Source organism: Palaemon carinicauda, chromosome 36, assembly GCF_036898095.1.
Source record: "Palaemon carinicauda isolate YSFRI2023 chromosome 36, ASM3689809v2, whole genome shotgun sequence".
Classification (NCBI taxonomy): domain Eukaryota; kingdom Metazoa; phylum Arthropoda; class Malacostraca; order Decapoda; family Palaemonidae; genus Palaemon; species Palaemon carinicauda.
Window position 1 is genome coordinate 28,706,211 of NC_090760.1, and position 19,837 is coordinate 28,726,047.

The following is a 19,837-nucleotide window of genomic DNA, read 5'->3' on the forward strand; positions in this document are numbered from 1 at the left end:
GCCTAGCATCCGACCCGAATGGTAGGCTAACCTGATATCACTCAGGTTTTTTCACAACACTTTGCGACACCTTTCGCACGGCTTCCGACTCGCGAACGGTGTATTGGTCAGATGGGGCGATGCCAACACGGTCCAAACGCCACCATTCATCTACATCAAACTGATATGGCTCGTTCATGATTTTGCACACTCTGAGCGTTCTTACCTGTTCAACCTTTTCCCCTTGGAATAGCCACTGCGGCACCTTCCCATATGGGGACATACCATTATGAGTCAGGAAAAGATTGATCCCATCCACTTTCTCAACACCTATGATAAAATAGCTAAAATAATCAGCCCCTACTAATATGTGTACATTTTTCATGGTGTCTGATTGGTTTGCTGGATCGGCTAACGTGACTCCCTTGCTCAACAGATGCTGTCTGACTTTTACATAACCAGCGTTATGTATCGGGACGTCCACGTGTTCGTGTGCCACTAACTTCATCCTCACTGATCTTTTTCCCATCTCAACCCTACAACTCACTACGTTGTACTGTCCACTTATTTCCGCGGAGCCGAATGGAGCTATATTCAATGACACTTGCCCTACCACCGGTAGGCCTAATTGACTCGCGATTTTCGCTGATATGAAGCTTCTTTGGCTCCCGGAGTCAAGGAATAGGCGGACTCGCTTGCTACCTTGTTTTCGATATATGTCTGCCATTGCGGTTGGCAAGAGGGTACATGGGAGGTCTACATCAGATTTCTGTGCAATATTTGCGCTTTTGCATGGTTTAGATTCTACCTTAACTTTGGATGGACGGGGGGCAGTTTCGTGCTGTGTAGGCGTCGCATTTACTACAGGGCGGGACGTTGTTAATTGACTATTGCTACTATTGGGGTTAGATTGCGGTCATCTTCCCGCATTGTGATCATCGCAAATTGCGGTGTGGTGTTTGGCATTACAATTTTTGCAAGAACTTTGGATGGGACATTTATCACTACGATGACCTGACTTTGTACAATTAAAGCAAAGGCCCCTTTTTAGCAAAATGCGACGTCTGGCAGCTACGTCAGTCACTTGGCGACATCCATGAGGCGGGTGCCGTTCGCTACAAAATGGGCAAGAATTATTGTGGACAGGTGTGGATTTCGGTCTTACACTGTTGTCTTTTCTGTTATCATACTCGAGTTTGTCGCCTCTTTGCAACGCATCATCTTCGAGCATTCTTATAATGAAGTCTATTGCGTCAAAAAACTCATCTAGCGTATAATCACATTTTCTCAAATGCTCGACCACTTTCCGATAGTGCTTTCCCTCTGACAATTTTTGATTTATGAGACTCATGACCATGCCCTGGCCTATATCGTCTTTACTCAACCTTTTAATTTGTTCAATTATAATAGTTAACTCGAAACGGAACCTTTTGAGCTCTACGGGGTCTAGTGATGGCACAAATATGTTAGCTAATTTTCGGTGCAAAATCACGAGCGTCTGATGTATGTTACCATATTGTTTGTCTAGTAGATCTAACGCTATTCTATAGTTCGCGGCGGTTACACTTAAAGATTTTACGACTCTAAGCGGCTCTTTGTCCAATGTCCCCAGCAAATAGGTAAATTTAGATACATCATCTAAATCGGCTCTTCTGTCAACATGAATCGTGAAAAGTTCACGATACGAAGCATATTCCTGCACTTCCCCTTCAAACGTGGGGAGAGGCAGTGGTTTCAACCTGGGGAGAGCAACATTCCCCGTTGAAGTGCTTTTCACTTGGTCTATACAGTTGTATAGAAGGATAGAAGCACGTGTAGCTTCACCCAGTGTGTGCCTGATTTGCGCTTCAAAACTAGGTTCTAGTTTTACATGCTGATTTTTGTACAGCGTTCTCAACTGTCTGACCTCTTCGTGGAGTTCCGTTACTAGATTCCAATAAACGGACTCAGAATATGTCTCAATCAGCGCTCGATGCGTTTCGCTAAGCAAGTCTGTTACTAGGCCCATCGACGCCTCGATGTGCACAATCGTGGCCACTGCCATTTTGAATACTTTACTTTTATTTCGGGAGTTTGGCAAACTAGGATCAGAATTAGGTTTAAGTTACAAGGATGGGGGCACTAACAAAACCAGACACGTGGTCGATCGCACATCGGGACGTTGTGGACCTTGATTGTCCTTCTCTCTCTCTCTCTCTCAAAAACTCATATTTTATTGAATTCCTATCTGGCTCTGGGAGGCACTTGCTATCCGGTTCGAAGGACCAGTTGTCGTGATTTTCACTTCGACAGATAATAACGTTCTTGGCCCAATGTTAAGGGCAAATAGCAAGACCTTGAAGAGGTAAGACTCCCAAAATCTTCCAGGAATCAACAAAATACAGCTACACTTTAACAATTTTATTACAAAAATAATTATTTAATGCGAGGGAAATACATAATCAAACATTTACTCAACATACTAAAGAAACACGTGACTAAATAACCTCATGCGTTGCTAAAAAAACTAAGTCCGTACCGGATTCAAATTAAGCAAAATTAATTAGTATTTCAATAAGTTGCCTCGGTAAACGGCATACCAAGGCTTTCTCACGTAATTTAAAGGATAGCACTGATCCCCAATCACAAGGATCAACTAAATATACATGGATACAAATCTTACAAGACACTTGTAAAACCTATAGGGAAACCGACCTGGGTACTATAGGGGGGAGAGAGAGAGTACAATTAATAGGACTTACTTCAGCTGAGGACCTTGGACAAAAGAGACCGAGCTGAGCTCCGCAGCCCTGACGACACCTTTGTTTCCCGCGTTTCTCTGAATCTAAATTTCTTCATAGGATATTTTCGTCATGGTACAATAAAATGACATTAAATTTCTGAATCATAAATTACAAATGCTCAATTTCTTTAACCTCCGCGCCTTCCCTACCAGGCGGTTGCTCTCTAGGTTCTAAAACAGTCTCGTATCAAACCACAGTCATTCGACTCAACGCCCGCGAGTTCTCCCAACCTTCCCTCCAATTTAACGTAACGTTGGTGGAGTTAAATGGCGGGATTTTCGAGTGATCAGTTCGAAAATTCCCGACAAGATCTATGCTTGTACTAAAAGTGTCTTGAAATCAGCTGTGATTATATCTACTGTTGGAATACGTCAGGGTGCTCCAACAAGCTGTTTATTATTTACTATCTACCTAGACAAAATGGTTAAAATGATAAAAGAGGGAATTGGCAGAGATGGGTTTTTAGGGACAATGCATACGCTATTATTGATGGATGACACAGTTATTCTAAGTACATCAAGAGAAAAGTGTTTTGAGAAAATTGGGATTATGTTGGATTACTGTAACTTATATGGGATAATTGTTAACGAAAAAAAGACAAAGTTTTTTGTAGTAAATGGAAATGCAAGAGATAAAGAGTCTCTAGTCATAAATAATGTTAAGATGGACCATTGTGAAAAATATTTGTATCTTGGTGCATGGTTTACGGGCGATGGAAAAATGCAATCAGTGCTCAAACAACATGAAATTGAAAATGCAAAGACCATTAACAAGCTCTCAATATTCTGTTATAACACTACAACTATGCCATATGCATATAAAGTCAAAGTGTTCAAAGCAGCGTTAGGAGCCTCACTACTTTATAGTGCAGAGAGTTGGCTTACAAACAACGTAACATGTATGGAGAGGATATACAACCAGGCTGTTAGATGCTTATTGGGGGTCAGAAATAATACGCCTATGACATTGTGCTTAGTGGAGAGTGGCCTTGAGTCTTTTAATCGTGAAGTTCAAGTAAGAAGGAAACGTTTTTTAGAAAAGAAAATGGCGAACATTGATATGGAAGAACCGTTCCACTATATTTATGAAATTTGCAGAAGTGAAAATACACCCGGTTACAGATTTTTGAATTCTTGTCTGGTTGATAACATCATCAGGTCAAGCCTTGACCAAATGAAAAATGAAATCCGGAATAAACCTGAAACAGCAACAAAATATAATACGTACAAAGAAATTTTAAATAGATCCTTGCAAAGGCATAGAGTGTACAGTGAAAATGTTTATGTACCAGACTATATGCGAATTCCCTTCACGAGATTACATTTAATGTCCCACGACCTAAGAATAGAGACAGGAAGGTGGAGTAGAACTCCAAGGGAGTTGCGAGTGTGTAATTGTGATTCACAGACAGTACAGAATGAAGTGCATGTCCTAATTGAATGTACAATGTCACGATCGAAGAGGCAGAAATTTAGTAATCTTAATTATACGAACATAGACGCACTGTTTGGAGAAGAAAACCACGTAATTGACCTGTGCCAGTATATATTTGAAGTATTAAAGATTTATAATTAAATATTTGTTTTGTTTTGGTGTTGATGTATGAGGGGTTTGTTGTGATGGTTGATTAATAGCCTTATATTTCTTTATGGAAGAAAATATAATTTTTCTGGACAAAATATTTTATAATGTAATGGGGAAATTGTATAATTGTTACAGAATAAAACCCACTGTTTTGTGTAAACTAAATATAAATATTGTACTACAATGTATATAAAGTTTTGTCAATAAAGAATAAATAAATAAAATAGGACATCCTGCTTTTCCCACCGTTGGGAAGACATTGCCCTCGACGATTCCAACGCTACTATCCTCTGTGGCATCAGTACTAGTAGACCACGACAATGGATAAATGGCCCTCTGTGCTGTCAGTTTTTTATTTCATCCACTTCCTTTTACACATATCACGCCGATCTACTGCACAACTATTGAAGAAGAGGAAAGTTTGGTATGGCATTACTAAGGATGCTGAGGATTGGGTCCACTCCTGTACTTTATGGCAAAATTCAAAAGTACTTCAACACACAGATACAGGAGCGGGCACCTTCCCTCAACATCAGCGCTGCTTTGACCATATTTACATCGATGTAGTAGGTCCCCTACCCACATCACAGGGACATCATCACCTGTTTACTCACATTGACCATTCCACTTGTTGGCCTGATGCCATCCCCATGCAAACTGTCACGACACCTCACGTATATCCGCCTTACTCTGGGGATGAATGGCGAGATTTGGTATCCCTGAGTATATTACTTCTGAAAGGGGTACCACTTTCACCTCTCAATTGTGGACATCATTTGGGAATCTCTAGAGCATCACTCTACATCAGGCGACCGCATACAACCCTGCAGCCAATGTAATGGTTGACCGTTTTCTTTGCAACCTCAAAGCAGCTTGGATGTCCCAATGCAATACTATAACAGGTTTTCTCAGCTTCCCTTGGTTCTCCTGGGAATACGGACTCCTAAATATGCCCTTGATTTCTCGGCAGCTGAAATGGTGCATGCCAACCCGTTGATTGTCTCTGCTGAGATTTATCCGTTAGCAACCTCCTCTGACAATCTCCATCATCTATGTCATGTGGTGGGAAAATTTACCCCATACCCCCAACACATAATGACAGATTTGCACAAGGCGTCACATGTTTCCTACACAACAAAACTAGCAAACCACAGCTAATGCCCCCTTACACGAGCCCTTCATCTTGATCTGCAGCACAATGAAGGCTTTCTTAAATAACATTCATGGCAAAGAAGACTGGGAACTTATTGATTGACTTAAACCTGTGTCTTTTTAGTAAGGGGTGGCATGTGCTGCACGTGTATCACATAGGCTCAAACACTGTAATGGTAACTCTGATTTGTATATCTCGCTCTCCCCAAGCACTGATAACAAAACCTGTTTAAGCTTGCCTTTTCATGCATTAGTTCGTTTGAATTTTTTTTACGTTCTTACTCATAGTTACATAAATCTTGTCTGTTTAATAAAGTTTAGTTTCATTCCTCTCCCCTCTCTGTTATACCCTAAAATCCTACTCGCACAGTATGATGTTAGAGAAATCTTGTTTAGGAGGATAAAGACATACTTCATATATATATGATATATATATATATATATATATATATATATATATATATATATATATATATATATATATATATATATATAACACAATATGCACCTATATATATCTGAACATAATGAAGAGGATAATGACTAATTTTATCTAGAGTTAAATCAACGAAGAGATCAGTGCAAAGAACATGAAGTAATTATTGTTATTGTTAACCTGAATACAAAGGTGGGCCAAGGAAGAATAGCAGATATTGTTGGACCCTATGGATTAAGTAGAAGGAGAGAGAGAGGTAATATATTTGTAGACTGGTTCTTAAGGAGGGAACAGACTATACCAAACACCCGTTTTAAGCACCACCCAAGACATCACTGAACAAAAAAAATCCCTGGTAACAGAGTTAAAAACAAATATATTTTCTAACCATCAGGAAACGATTTAGAAACGTTGTCAAGCAAGTGAAAACCTAGCCAGTAGCTGATTGTAATAGTAGCTATGTACTAGTTGTAGCCACTATGATGACAAAGCTGAAATATCAGAGAAAGGGTGCACCAAAATCAAAGAGGTAACTGAAATTCTTGAAAAGAGAAGATATTAAAAACCAATATAATTGTTAGAAATAGATATGACCAGCCTAAGGATTAAGCAAATTATTTTTAAAGATTTTAGGATGCCTCTTTATCATTGGGGTGAGAGGTATAGCAGTTCAATTTGGCTGGGTTCTGGCACACATACCCGGAAATGAGGAGGCAGAAAGACCGCTAAAGAGCACTTCAGCTGAATTGCTACCAAGAAAATAAGCCATCCTATATCATGATTTTTAGCAAGAATTTAGAGTTTTTTTTTTTTCATTGGTATTGGTATCAGCATTAGGATAGCTCAGATGGAAATAAGATGAGAAAAATAACGAATGTAAATCTCCTTGGAGGTATCTTCACATTGGTCACACTTGTTTCACACAAGTCTTTTATAGGTGGCCAATACCAGCCATATTGCGACAGCTTTTCGGTACCCCTCTCAGTGAGGCATTTGTTAACCGAGTGACTCACTTTAGGTGCCTTGAGAAATTGATATCTATTTGAGACTCAAGGTGAAGATGGCAGGTTCATCCTGGCTAAGATTAGTTGGCAGAATGTGTTTAACGATGCTAGCGATATATCTATTTTATTTCAGACGGAGGTCTTCTGAAAGCTATTTAACTTTTGTAATGACGCCTTGGCTTTTATGGCTTTAAATTGATTTTCCTATTTTTCTTTATTCAGAAGAAACGATATCAGTGTCAATTACCTTCAATGTCCGGATGTTTGAAAACTCAAAATCCGTCAATTAATCAATCTTACATCAAAGCTAAATGCAATAACACTCAAGCTAATGAAGTTGTCTTTTGAACTATGGGGTAAAAAGATATTAACTTTTGTAATAATATATAAAGCAATAGTGTTAGTGAGAATAGATTATGGTAGCCTAATACTATATAAGAATTAGGATCTGAAGCTACTCATGAAGTCTTTTTAATAATTTTAATACTAATGATTTTAATAATAATAAATTTTAATAATTTGAATTTTAATGATAATTATTCATTTTGATTTTAATAATTTATTCATTATAATAATAATAATTTATTCATTATAATAATAATAACACTCACAATTTTAATAATAATAATTTTAGTAATTTTAATCCTTTTAATAATAATATAAATTTAATACTTTTCACGATAATAATAATTGTCTTTGTAGAGGAGCCTTAAGATCTGCCGCAATTATTTCAATTTCATGTGAAAGTGGAAACCACTTTTGTTCTTAAATCAAAATTTTGTAACAATGCAAGGTGCTTTAAAAATCTCATCAAAACATTTTCCAACAAACATGCACTTTAATCGGTGATCTATTTTTAAAAATTCACGAACAACCATTCCTAATAAGAGGAAGTAGGTCATTACAATATACAAACATCAAAATGAACCTCATTCCACCATTTATATATAATCCCTTTAGAATCATAAAAAATAATTATGCTCTCATTTTTCATTATCAAGGAAATGTAATGTTAATACAGGTCATTATGAATAATTTGCTTCGGAACATATTCAGTAGAAAGAACCTCATTCTGCTACATATACCAAAGCCACTAAATCTCCAATGAGTGCTGGGTGTGTTGTAGTATCCTGGGGCAAAGAAAATATCTATCTTTATATAGTGAAGCATTACTGATTAAAATGAACTATCCGTGATTTCATTAGCAATTGGCATTATTGTAAAAAATGAGGATAGGGTGAATCATTGGTTTCTCATTTATTCCAATTCATGAAGTGTCATAGAATTCCTAAAAGGTTAAACTCATAAGAGTCAACTTTAGTCAATTTAGTGAGGCAGATTTGCACCGAGTCGCTGGGGTGCCCTTTTATCTTGGAAAAGTTTCGTAATAGCTGATTGGTCGGAAGTATTTATTGTCCGAATAACATTATTGTTTTCAAATAATTACCAAGTAATGTGAATCGAAAATTATTTACCAACCTAAATTTCTCCCTCAGATATATGTTTTGTAAATAGATAATGTCTACCAATAAATATATTATAAGGTATCGTGATAGTGAGTCTAAATATAGAAACAACACTTCCCAAAGTCAACGACAGGAGCTGGCTTTCGAATGCACGCTGCATAATTTGGTAACGTTTCCCACATTTTAACACAAACTGGGATACATTACACTAAACATAAGAAAAACATACTATTATAAAGTTTCTTTGAATACCAGAATCTACTAAAAACGTGCAATTAATAATACTCGCTATTTGGTAAAAAATGCGGGTAGGTATAAGAAGCATTCTACTGTCAAATACCGAAGAGGCGTTGCAAGGAAGAAGGACGGGTATTGCGTTGTAGCTCGGCGGTGAAATTATAAATTTATTTAATTATGATATTTATATAATTTATGCAACACTAGAGTATCCTTAAACCGGAAATGCTGCTACTAATAAAATCGAAACCGTTACTAAAAAAGAAAAAAGAATAGCAGACCCTATGCGGACTTCCATCATAGGCTATGATGTAAGTTCCTATAGAAGGGTTTGCTTTTTTCGTAAAGGTTTCGATTTTATTAGTAGCAACATTTCCGGTTTAAGGATACTCTAGTGTTGCATAAATTATAGAGAAATCATAATTAAGCAAATCTATAATTTCACCGCCGAGTTACAACGCAATACCCGTCCTTCTCCCTTGCAACGCCTCTTCGGTGTTTGACAGTAGAGTGCTCCTTATACCTACCCGCATTTTTTACCAAATAGCGAGTATTATTAATTGCACGTTTTTAGTAGATTCTGGTATTCAAAGAAACTTTATAATAACCTGTTTTCTTATTATTAGTGTGATTTATCCCAGTTGGAACCCTAGTGCTTATAGCATCTTGCTTTTCCAACTAGGGTTGTAGCTTAGCTAATAATAATAATAATAATAATAATAATAATAATAATAATAATAATAATAATAATAATAATAAAAGTTACAAAATTATGCAGCGTGAATCCGAAAACAATCTCCTGTCGATGACTTCGATGGGTGTTGTTATTAAATCTAGACTTACCACCACAATACTTTATATACTCATTCGTCAACATAATTTATAGATAAAACCTATATCTGAGGTAGAAATTTAGGTTAGTAAATAAGTTTCGATTCGCATTACTTGATAATCATTTGAAAACAATGATAGTATTCGGACAAAATTACCTTAGACCAATCAGCTATTAGGAAACTAAATGGGCACCCCTGCCAGTCGGTGCAAATATACCTCACTACAAAAAATGACTATAGTATAACCATTTAAAGAACTCCTTAACAAATATTATTCCCAAAGGTAAATATATAATTATGCTGGATTCCTTCCCACATTGTTGTTGGTAATAAAGAATTTAGTTGCTGCTGAATCAACATTAGATCTACCATAAGATGACATTAAACTACGTGCTAATAATAAATAACATCATTAATCATTTTATAGTAACATAATGGGAAGTAGTGTGGAAATAATGAAATAAAACAAATAACACCAACTGTTTCTCCATGAAAATCATCAAAAGAGAAAGCTAAAAGGACGGAAGTAATTTCAGGAAGATTGCGTATTTCACATACAAAACTGACTTGTGTATTTTTATAATGTACATATCCCATAAAGCAGATCCCTGGATCCCTGAGTGCAATAAATTTAACTGTATGGTTAGTGATTGCTACTGTGAAATCTTTATTTAACAAAGACTTTTATGCGTTGATAAGAAAATTGTATCAGATTCTGAGAATGTCTTGATAAAGATTTTAACATGTTCAAGAAATGTATTTTACATAAGAATTAACTTTCTATTTATCATATATTTTTCCCACAATTTATTTTCTTATCTCTTATGTTTACTGGTATTTATTAGATGGTATACCACAGATTCTTCCCTCCCGTTTTAATCAAGCCTGTTGTGTAAGATTAAACCTTTAGTCATAGGGCTGGTAAATCTCCCTATTTTAATAAAAATTACAATGTATGGAGAAAATATGAATGATTGTATTAGAAATAAGAAATCTGAACATCATACGAGGATAGAAATAAGAAATTTTATTATAAGAATTCCGTATCATGAAAGTTCTGATGAATAAAGCTTTCTGCTGGAATTTTTGTTGACAAAAAGAATGATTTTACAAAAACTTCTATTTCACAGGGATTATTTAGCATGGCAGAAATACTTCATGGCATTAGCTAAGCTTTCTGCTCTTCAAAGTAAGGACTCTCCAACCCAGGTATGAGACCTTAGATACAAATATTACATTGATCATTAAAGACTATGAGTTTTTTTATAACAAACCTATTAATCATAGAGTTCAAAGTTTAGTTGCTATACCCCCACACCAGCCTATTGCAGAGTCTTAGATGATACAATTAAGTCCCATTGAAACAATATTATTTTAGGGTTACTTCAAACTCCTATAACATTTTTTCTCGACTAAGTTTATGAGATAAATTTATACCTTTATATTTTCAATGGTTATCATCTTAGTAGTATATATAATTTACTTACAAAGGTGACTATTTTTTATATGGAATAAATATTTTGATTTTTTGTATGGAAATTGGGTGTACAGATTGTAGGTTATAAATCCCTTACCTTTTCATGTTTGAATGACAAAAATCACTTGATATTAAAAAAAGAAAAAAAAAAAAAAAGCTAGTAGGAACTTAACTCTGAAAATTAACTGCTTTTAGCAATCGGGCTTGAGCGTTTTTTTTCCCGTAGATATTGATTGGGTACACCTTAGTATTTATAAGTATGGTCTTTAAGTGGCAATCATACTTACCACGGGGAATCATAAGAGCATATTATTATTATTATTATTATTATTATTATTATTATTATTATTATTATTACTAAATGCTAAGCTACAACAATACTTGGAGAAGCAGGGTGCTATAAGCCCCTGGGCACCAACAGGGAAGATAGCCCAGTGAGGAAGGAAACAAGGAAAAAATAAAACATTTTAAGAATAGTACCAACATTGAAATAGATATTTCCTATATAAACTATGAAAACTTTAACAAAACAAGAGGAAGAGAAACTAGATAGAACAGTGTTTCAGAGTGTACCCTTAAGCAAGAGAACTCTAACCCAAGACAGTGGAATACCATGGTATAGAGGTATGGTACTACCCAAGACTAGAGAACAATGGTTTGATTTTGGAGTGTCCTTCTTCTAGAAGAGCTGCTTACCATAGCTAAAGAGTCTCTTCTACCCTTACCAAGAGGAAAGTAGCCACTGAACAATTACAGTGCAGTATTTAACCCCTTGGGTGAAGAAGAATTCTTTGGTAATCTCAGTGTTGTCAGGTGCATGAGGAAGGAGGAGAATAGGAAAAGAATAAGCCAGAATATTCGGTGTCTTTGTAGACAAAGGGAAAGAACCGTAACCAGAGAGAAGGATCCAATGTAGTACTGTCTGGTCACTTAAAGGACCCCATAACTCTCTAGCGGCAGTATTTCAGGATTATTGACTAAGCAGTGGTAAGTCCAATGAACAATAAATGTCTGCCAAGTTATAGTCTTTTCTGCATATTTAGTTTTTATATTTGATACTTTATGCACCTTTCAGCGTATTTATAGCCTAAAAATTATACATTTCATAAACAAGAAGATAAATAAATATTATGGACATGAGAATAGCCAGGGTTTATTCACGTATACCATAGAGGATATAAGATTTGTAATCTCTTCCTTAGGAAAAAATAGAAAATGTACTTTTATTGCATATGGAATTCTAAGATAAATATTTCATTGGAGTTCTTGAAAAAAGGTAAATATATAGGTACCCAGGTCAGAAAAAGGTTGTGTACGGGACCAAACCTGCTTAAGTAAATATATAAAAAGTACTTTTTTAAGAAGAGAAGTATTTTCTTTTTTTATTAGAAAAATATATGAAACATGAAATATAGACGTTCTTCCAGCCAAAAGGGCAATAATCAGAACTTCGGAAATCTCAATCAAAGGTTGTCGCACTCTTTAAGGTTTGAAAGAAACTCATCCTTTTTTATGACAATTGATAATACCAAAGTTGATCTGATTCTATAGTTGTAAGGTCAGTATTACTTATGTGAATATATCAACAATAGGATAAAAACATCCAATTGGCAACACATAGTACCCAGTGTTCTCTCATGCCTGTTGGCTATTAGCAGTTAGGTACCTTCTGGATTTTGATGCCTATGAATTTGAACGTGCCTATTCACTGCAAGCTGAATGTGTATCTAGTGAAGACAACAATGCCAAAACAGTTTTAATTCAAAGAGGGTTAAATGTTGCAGAAATTTGCCCTTAATCAGGAATAGGTGTTAGTAGTGAAAGGGACGAGATAGCCTACTGAGATTCCCTTGATTTTAGTTATGAAAAACAAGAACTGACTGTGGATCAAAATATATTACCTCTAGGTATCAACGGTGAACTAACCTAATGATGAAGAGAGAATTATCATGATTGTGATGAAAGCAGTATACACTATGATGTTTTACACGAGAATGAAGCTATTCGTGTGGGTTTCAGGTGAAGGAAAAATTGTAGAAGGTGACCATCATGTTGATGGTGGTGAATGCTGTATTCATTAAGTGACACTGAAATGTATTTTCTTACTTAAAAAGTTGGTTGAATGAATAGCTATGAATTCTTAACACTAGATATGATTTTCTTGCTGATGGAGGGTTTAATGAGGATTTTGGTTCACCTCCTGACGGTAACCCCTCTGTTGGTCTAGCACTTTGATGAGGTTGATGGGCTTGAGGGCCTCAATGAGGGGCTGGACAATGACAGTGGGGAGATTTATCCACCATGACAGGTTAAACAATACCACTAAGTCCAAGTCTAAGAGACTAGACCAAGACTGGCTTTTATAAGCCTAATTCTTAAATTTTTTTTTTTTTTTATGTCTTGGTCTATCGCGATAGATACATTTTTATATATTTATAATATTGAGTTTTTTTTCTTTTCCTTTTATTCATTGTCCTCAAATGGCGTGGATATTTCCATATTTGATATTGCTGCCTTCTAAATGGATGTGAGAATAGATCGCGGTTTGGAGGTATTTGCATTCAAAGCTGAAAATGAGAGTGAAGGATGATCTCAGCTATCCCGAAGATGGTTTGGACTTTTTCGGTGGAACTATTCTCAAAGGTTGAGTTTCTCTTAATGAGAGAATGACTTGATGTAGTCATTGGGCTTCCGTGTACAAGCCTTGTAACGGGCAACAGGGCTCTTGAACTTGAGGAAACTTCGCTCCTTTTTCGAATCTAAATTATTCCATGTGTTGTATTTCCATTTTTCAACATTACTCCGACCTTCTCCTTATCTTCATAACTTTCTATTATTCTGTTGTCATAACTCTTTGAGTCACATTATCCTTATCATTATATATATATATATATATATATATATATATATATATATATATATATATATATATATATATATATATATATATATATATTATTTCTTTATTTATTTATTTTGTTTCTTAAATGTTTTGTATATTTCCACATTTGTAATTACTTCCTGCTTAGATGAATGGGAAAAGGCATCACGGTTGGGGATATTTGCACTCAAAGTTATGTGTGACAGTTTTGGATGATCTTAGCCATCCCAAAAATGTTTTTTACCTTTTTCTGCGGAACTATTCTCAAGGGTAGGGGCGTCATAATACGGGGGATCCAATTCTTGAGGTAGAACTCTTACCTTCTGGCCGGAATCCCATCATATAAGAAATCAGGGAAGACGATTCCATGTTTTTTGGTCTCGGTTCTAACAGGCGGGTTTAGCTTACAACAGTGCCTCTATATCTCTTTTGGTGTTATCCCAAAGATAGGGTATGGAATGGAACATCCGGCAAGTATAATCTTGCTTTGCCGATAGTAGCGAATGCAAATTTTCCATTCTCACGTATGATACTTTCTTAATATTCTCCACCATGTAAACCACAGAATTATGCAACAATTAAAACTCTTAAAAATGGATCTTTCCAATGACAAAGCCCTATCCTGTGGATATGCTTTCTGTCCTCCTCCCCCTGCACTCATGCCGACCTCTGACAATTCTATAAAGGAAAGTTCTGCTGACAACCTGGGAACTTAAAAAAATCTTTTTTCTTACATTCAGAAAATTTATACAAATATAAGGAAATTAAGAGTCATTAGCATATGTCATCTACCAATAAATTGCCATTATGAAGTGGTATAAGTGGTGAAATTAGGATGAATTTCAAAGAAGATGATGACAAAAGGGAAGCACGGATAGGCTTTAGGAGCAATGAGGAAGCTTTCAAAGTAATCTGTGAAATTTCCAAAATAAAAAGTGAATTATGCTATTCCGGAGCGTTAAACAATGCAGCTCCTGGAGTTTACTAATTATTAAATAAGAGAAGATTAAACAGCCTAATGAGTCAAAGATGACTCTTACAAAGCTGGTTCGATTAACATCGGGAAGAAAATGGTTTTTCATATTAATGTTAAATGAATGAATATCATACAATATACACATGAAATCTATTGGTTAAAAATAAATAAATTATGAAATTACAATCTATGATAAATCAAAATCTAAATCTTATCTATAAAACCCATCTTTTTTAAAATGATTAGAATCCTAAAAACAGAAACAATATCTGTACGATAAAAGGTCAATAAAACTTTTCTCGCCAAAACATGAATTTCCCTTCCATTTAAAAACTTTATATTTGCTAAAAATATGGTTTAGACTTACACCTATGAACTGCTTCATGAAATGAGCACATCAAATAATCATATGCCAGTTTTGTGGGATCTTTACGTATTTCATTATTCCACCGACCTTTTCCATTTTGTAGCTATGAAATGTTGTAAGTGGATTATGTAATCCCTCACGGGTAGTTTAAAAGCTTCTATTGGTAAGTCAATTGATGATTTAGGTGCAGTATCCACTTTTTCATCACCTTAACCCCAACATGGTCCGGAATTCAACTTAATTCCATACCCCAAGGGAGTAAAACCTGTTAAGGAAGTCTTTTATTTTCAATACCAATTGATTGAATCAACAAAAATCACAAACTTGTGATTCACCCTATCTTCAATAGATTTAATAATCTCAATTGTTAATAAAATGGCTGATATATCAGATGTGAATACTGATGCTTCACTGGGTAATGGAAACTGAATATTTTTTTTTTTTTTTTTTTTTGAGGACACTGCAGCTCAGCCAGCACCCATTGGAGATTTAGAGCTAACAGCATAAATAGCATAATAAAGTCCTTACCTTTGAATATGTTCCAAAGCATGTTGTTTATCATGACTCTGAGTATAAGTATATATTTTTTACATATAATAAAGCTGGGAGATTATTTTTGCTTTCTTTAAGGTCCAGGGTGGGGGAAAGAATGCTACAAAAGTTAAAAACACTGTCTATTGTAGGTTCTCCGCTACAGTCTACAATACTCTCTTCATTTTCTAAACGTTCCTGAATTTCAATAATGTTCATTCTGATATTTGTAGATTTCAATAGACTATTACCTCTTATTAGGAATGGTAGTTCATGATTGTTGATGAATATTTCATTGAAGTTGAATAGCTTCTTTGTTGAAGAATAGGCGGACAGGATCTTTAATCCACTTAGCATGGCTACAAAATGTCGATGTAGGGACAATGGTGATTCCCCACTTTCAGATGGCATTGAGATATTTAGGAAAGATCTAAAGGCTCCACTTAGACCTTGAGTGTGTATTGGATCTAAAGACTTCAAAGTAGCTTCAGATCCTGAACCATATATTGGGTTACCATAATCTATTTTTTGATAACGCCAATGCTTTATAGATCATCAGTAAAGTTGATCTCTTAGCACCCCATATTTTATTAAAAAAACCTTTTTCCTTAGGTTTGAAACCTTATTGTATTTGGGTTTTTAGTAAGATACATGAGCTTTCCAATTGAGGAGAGTATTGAATATAAGACCCAAAAATTTTAACTTATCTTGAAATTGAGTTTTATTGCTACCTTATGTGAACTTTGTTTCTGGATTTGCTTTCGAATAATATTCTTATAAGATATTATTGATTGATATTTTTACTGTAGGCAGTCTGAAACCAACCGACGCAGCCAAAACTCCTATTAGAGTTGCTTAAAGTTCTTTATAGGGGACGAATACTGTTTGAAGAGTAAGATATTGCAAAGTCATCTACAAAAAGAGTACTTTGCAGTCCCTAGATTACTTGGGCAACGATATCATTAATTGCTAATAAAAAAAAATAAAGTTCCATTTGAAAATCTACCCAGGGGTACACCACAGTACCAGGTTGTAACTTTCAGGATAAACAATCTCTATACTAGTTTGGAATGTACTTCCACCAATAAAATTTCTGATACAAATAGGGAGGTGCATCAAATATCATTGTCAGGTAAGAATTTAAGTATTGATTGTCTCCAAGTAGCACCGTATGTCTTCTTTATGTCAAAACATATGGCTACTGTCATTTGCTTTCGTTCAACACCTCTTTGTAAGTATTTTTCCAAGTGAGAAAGCGAGTTTAAGTTAAATCATTCAGACTGAGAGCCCAATTTTGTGGGACTGTTAAATGTTATTGGAACGTAAACGTAAATGTAGTATGTAATTTACAACTTTTCCCAGTAATTTACAAATACTACTGGTCATTGAAATTGGTCTATAATTGTTTGGGTTACTGAGATATTTGCCTGGTCTACCTACTGGAATTAATGCCTTTGAAAATAAATGTTTGATCCAAAGATGATCATAAAATTCCAATATACAGTATAGGGCTTTGCGAATAGGGATAGATTTTTGATGATATAAAATTTTTCATTATCTTTACGGGGTCTGATAAACTACAATTTGATAGTTCAAATTTCAACTCTTCTTCGGTAAAGCTTGTGATAAATATCTTCCATTGTCTCAAAATTCATAGTAATTGCTTCTCTTCTTTTAATAAATCGAGATAGGTGATTCAGATTATCAATACTGCTTATGCTTTGAATATTTCAATCGGTATTGTTAGAGATGGGCTGTGTATTATGAGTTGGTGACTCATTATGCATAATGAATGTCTCGCCGGTGTGCTATAGGAACCGTTAATTTTCCTAAATTTCTGACACATCTTTTACAATTGAATGTTTTTGATATACTTCACACATACTCTTCCCATGATTTTATCCAAACTTTTACTGCTTCTTTTCTAAATTAAGCAGATGTCATATTAAAATATCGCTTTAATACGCTAATTTCTATTGCTATGGCAACCATTTTATTAATTGTATTTCCCATCCGTCAGAGGCATAGATGTGTCAGCTGGTTATTGTGATGAAATCCACAAATAAGTCATATGTGTCATCGTGATCTTGTGAATAATTCAATGGCGGTGCTTGACTTGTACAAGATTTAAACTTATCACAGTTGTTTCATTTTTATTATACGTCGAGTGTGAGAACCCGTTGTACATTTTAACATGGTTACTAACAAATGAAAATAGTCACTGTTATGAAGGTCGTCTAGCACGTTCCATTCAAATCTATGAGCAATATTGTTGGAACAAAAAGTTGAGTCCATTGAGGAGTATGTTCCATGAGGTTTGAATAATGAGTGCTGGTATATTCCTTATTCGATATGCATAGGTTTTGATGATTAACTATTTGGTCAACCTTGAAATGATTTGTATCAACACCAACACAATTAGTGTCTCAAAAGGGCTATGGAAATTCAAGTCTCAAATTATTAGGAAATCTTATTGCATATCTGGGAGTTCTTTGATTAGATTTTACAAATTATAGTTACAAAAGAGTTGTTTGTATATCATATAAATATATAAAAAAAAAATCTTTAAATGTACTTAAACTCTAGCTAATTGAAATTCTGTGTTAAATTTCTTAGCATTATAAGATGCTTTCTTATGAATTTAGATAGCAGCTGAAGGGACTGAGTGAGATGCAGGTTGTAGTTTCCTATTGAGGGAACAGCATCATTAGTATGCTGTAGGTATATAGAATTAGGGTTATGATTTTTAAAGCCTTTGAATTTCCTCTAGATGTAAATAGGTACTAAGACCATTAACATTCTAATTTGAAATATATAAGGACTGAAAATCACAGCGATGGAGTCGGATTTCCACTGGATAGAGCATTATCCCTCTTTTTTTTTTTTTTTTTTTTTTTGCAGTTGGGTCTTTTATATAACTGCATTGACATTACTCTTTTATTAGGTTTTGGCTCTTTAGTTATAGTTTTCTGTTGTTTACTTGCATTATGATTTGCTTCTTGGAAATTAGGATTTTAGTCAACTTTTTCAAAAAGCTTTTCGAGGTATAGGATCCCTGTGGCTCGCCTCATAACGAGATTATACACTCACAACCATATTTGAATTTCTAGTTTAGCATACTGCTTTTTTTTTTTTTTTTTTTTTTTTTTTTTTTTTTTGTAAAGTTATCAACAAGATTAGTATTTCTATGTACGTTTATGTTTTTAGTATTTTAAAATTTAGATAAAAAAGCAACTGTAGCAGCCACAAGAAATTTGGCAAGAAATTTTGTGAGCTGCTTGTTTCTCAGTTATTACTTTTTGCCTGATTATCGACTTACTAGTTATGCCTATAAGAGGATATGGATTGATTTCTTCAAGGGGTGTATTGCAAATTGAATTTTTCTCAGCTACCTGAGAATCAAATGGATTCTGATGGACCTCGACCTCTACCACATGCTTGGCGGCCTCATTATTTATGAGGTTGGGCTCATATTGAGATGATGATACATTAGTAACCGAGGCTTGCTGAAGATTGGCGCTAGATGAAGCCTCATTCAATATTCTAAACATTCTTTTTTTTTTAAAGAGAGAGACAGAGAGCATTGTACCTTGCAATCCACATTTTTTCCACAAATTTTGATATAGCGGGGTTCAAGTTAAATCATTACCACTTCGGAAAGATCATCCGTGTTTTTGTTGGTGTCATTAGTGGCTAGTATGTCAAACCATTTCTATACAATAAAGAGGTTTTTTTTATTTGGTTTAGTAATTTTGTATGGTATCGCCTTTCGCTCTTTCACTCAACATATTAATTGATTTCGTAGTAATGGCCATAGCTGGTGAGGTTGGAGGAACAGAATTCTCTAGATGGATAGATTTTGATGGACTTGAGGATAAAGAGGAGACGTTTTCAGGATTCTGAGACTTAGCACCAGCTGAAGGATGAACAATGCTTGAGTTATTTATTGAATCCACTGGTTTGGATACCAGTCCGGAAAAATTAAACTATTACCTATCTTTTTTTTTTTTTTTTTTTAGATGAACCAAAGATGATATGTTTATCATCGGAAGTCTCAACTGTGGTTTGTTCCAGCTTGTGAATGACTCAAGTTGGGAGAATGAGCTCCATCACAATGAAACAAAAAAACTT

At 35.0% G+C, this 19,837-nt stretch overlaps 1 protein-coding gene across 4 annotated transcripts in view; it reads left to right on the plus strand.

Moving 5' to 3' along the window:
* Nucleotides 1-19,837, plus strand: part of LOC137628810 (uncharacterized) — a 474,142-nt gene that overhangs the window by 345,838 nt on the left and 108,467 nt on the right. For all 4 annotated transcript variants that reach the window (XM_068360046.1, XM_068360048.1, XM_068360044.1 and 1 more), the window contains one exon: nt 10,605-10,683. In XM_068360046.1, the coding sequence (XP_068216147.1) occupies nt 10,605-10,683 (79 nt within the window). The remainder of the gene's footprint in view (nt 1-10,604; nt 10,684-19,837) is intronic.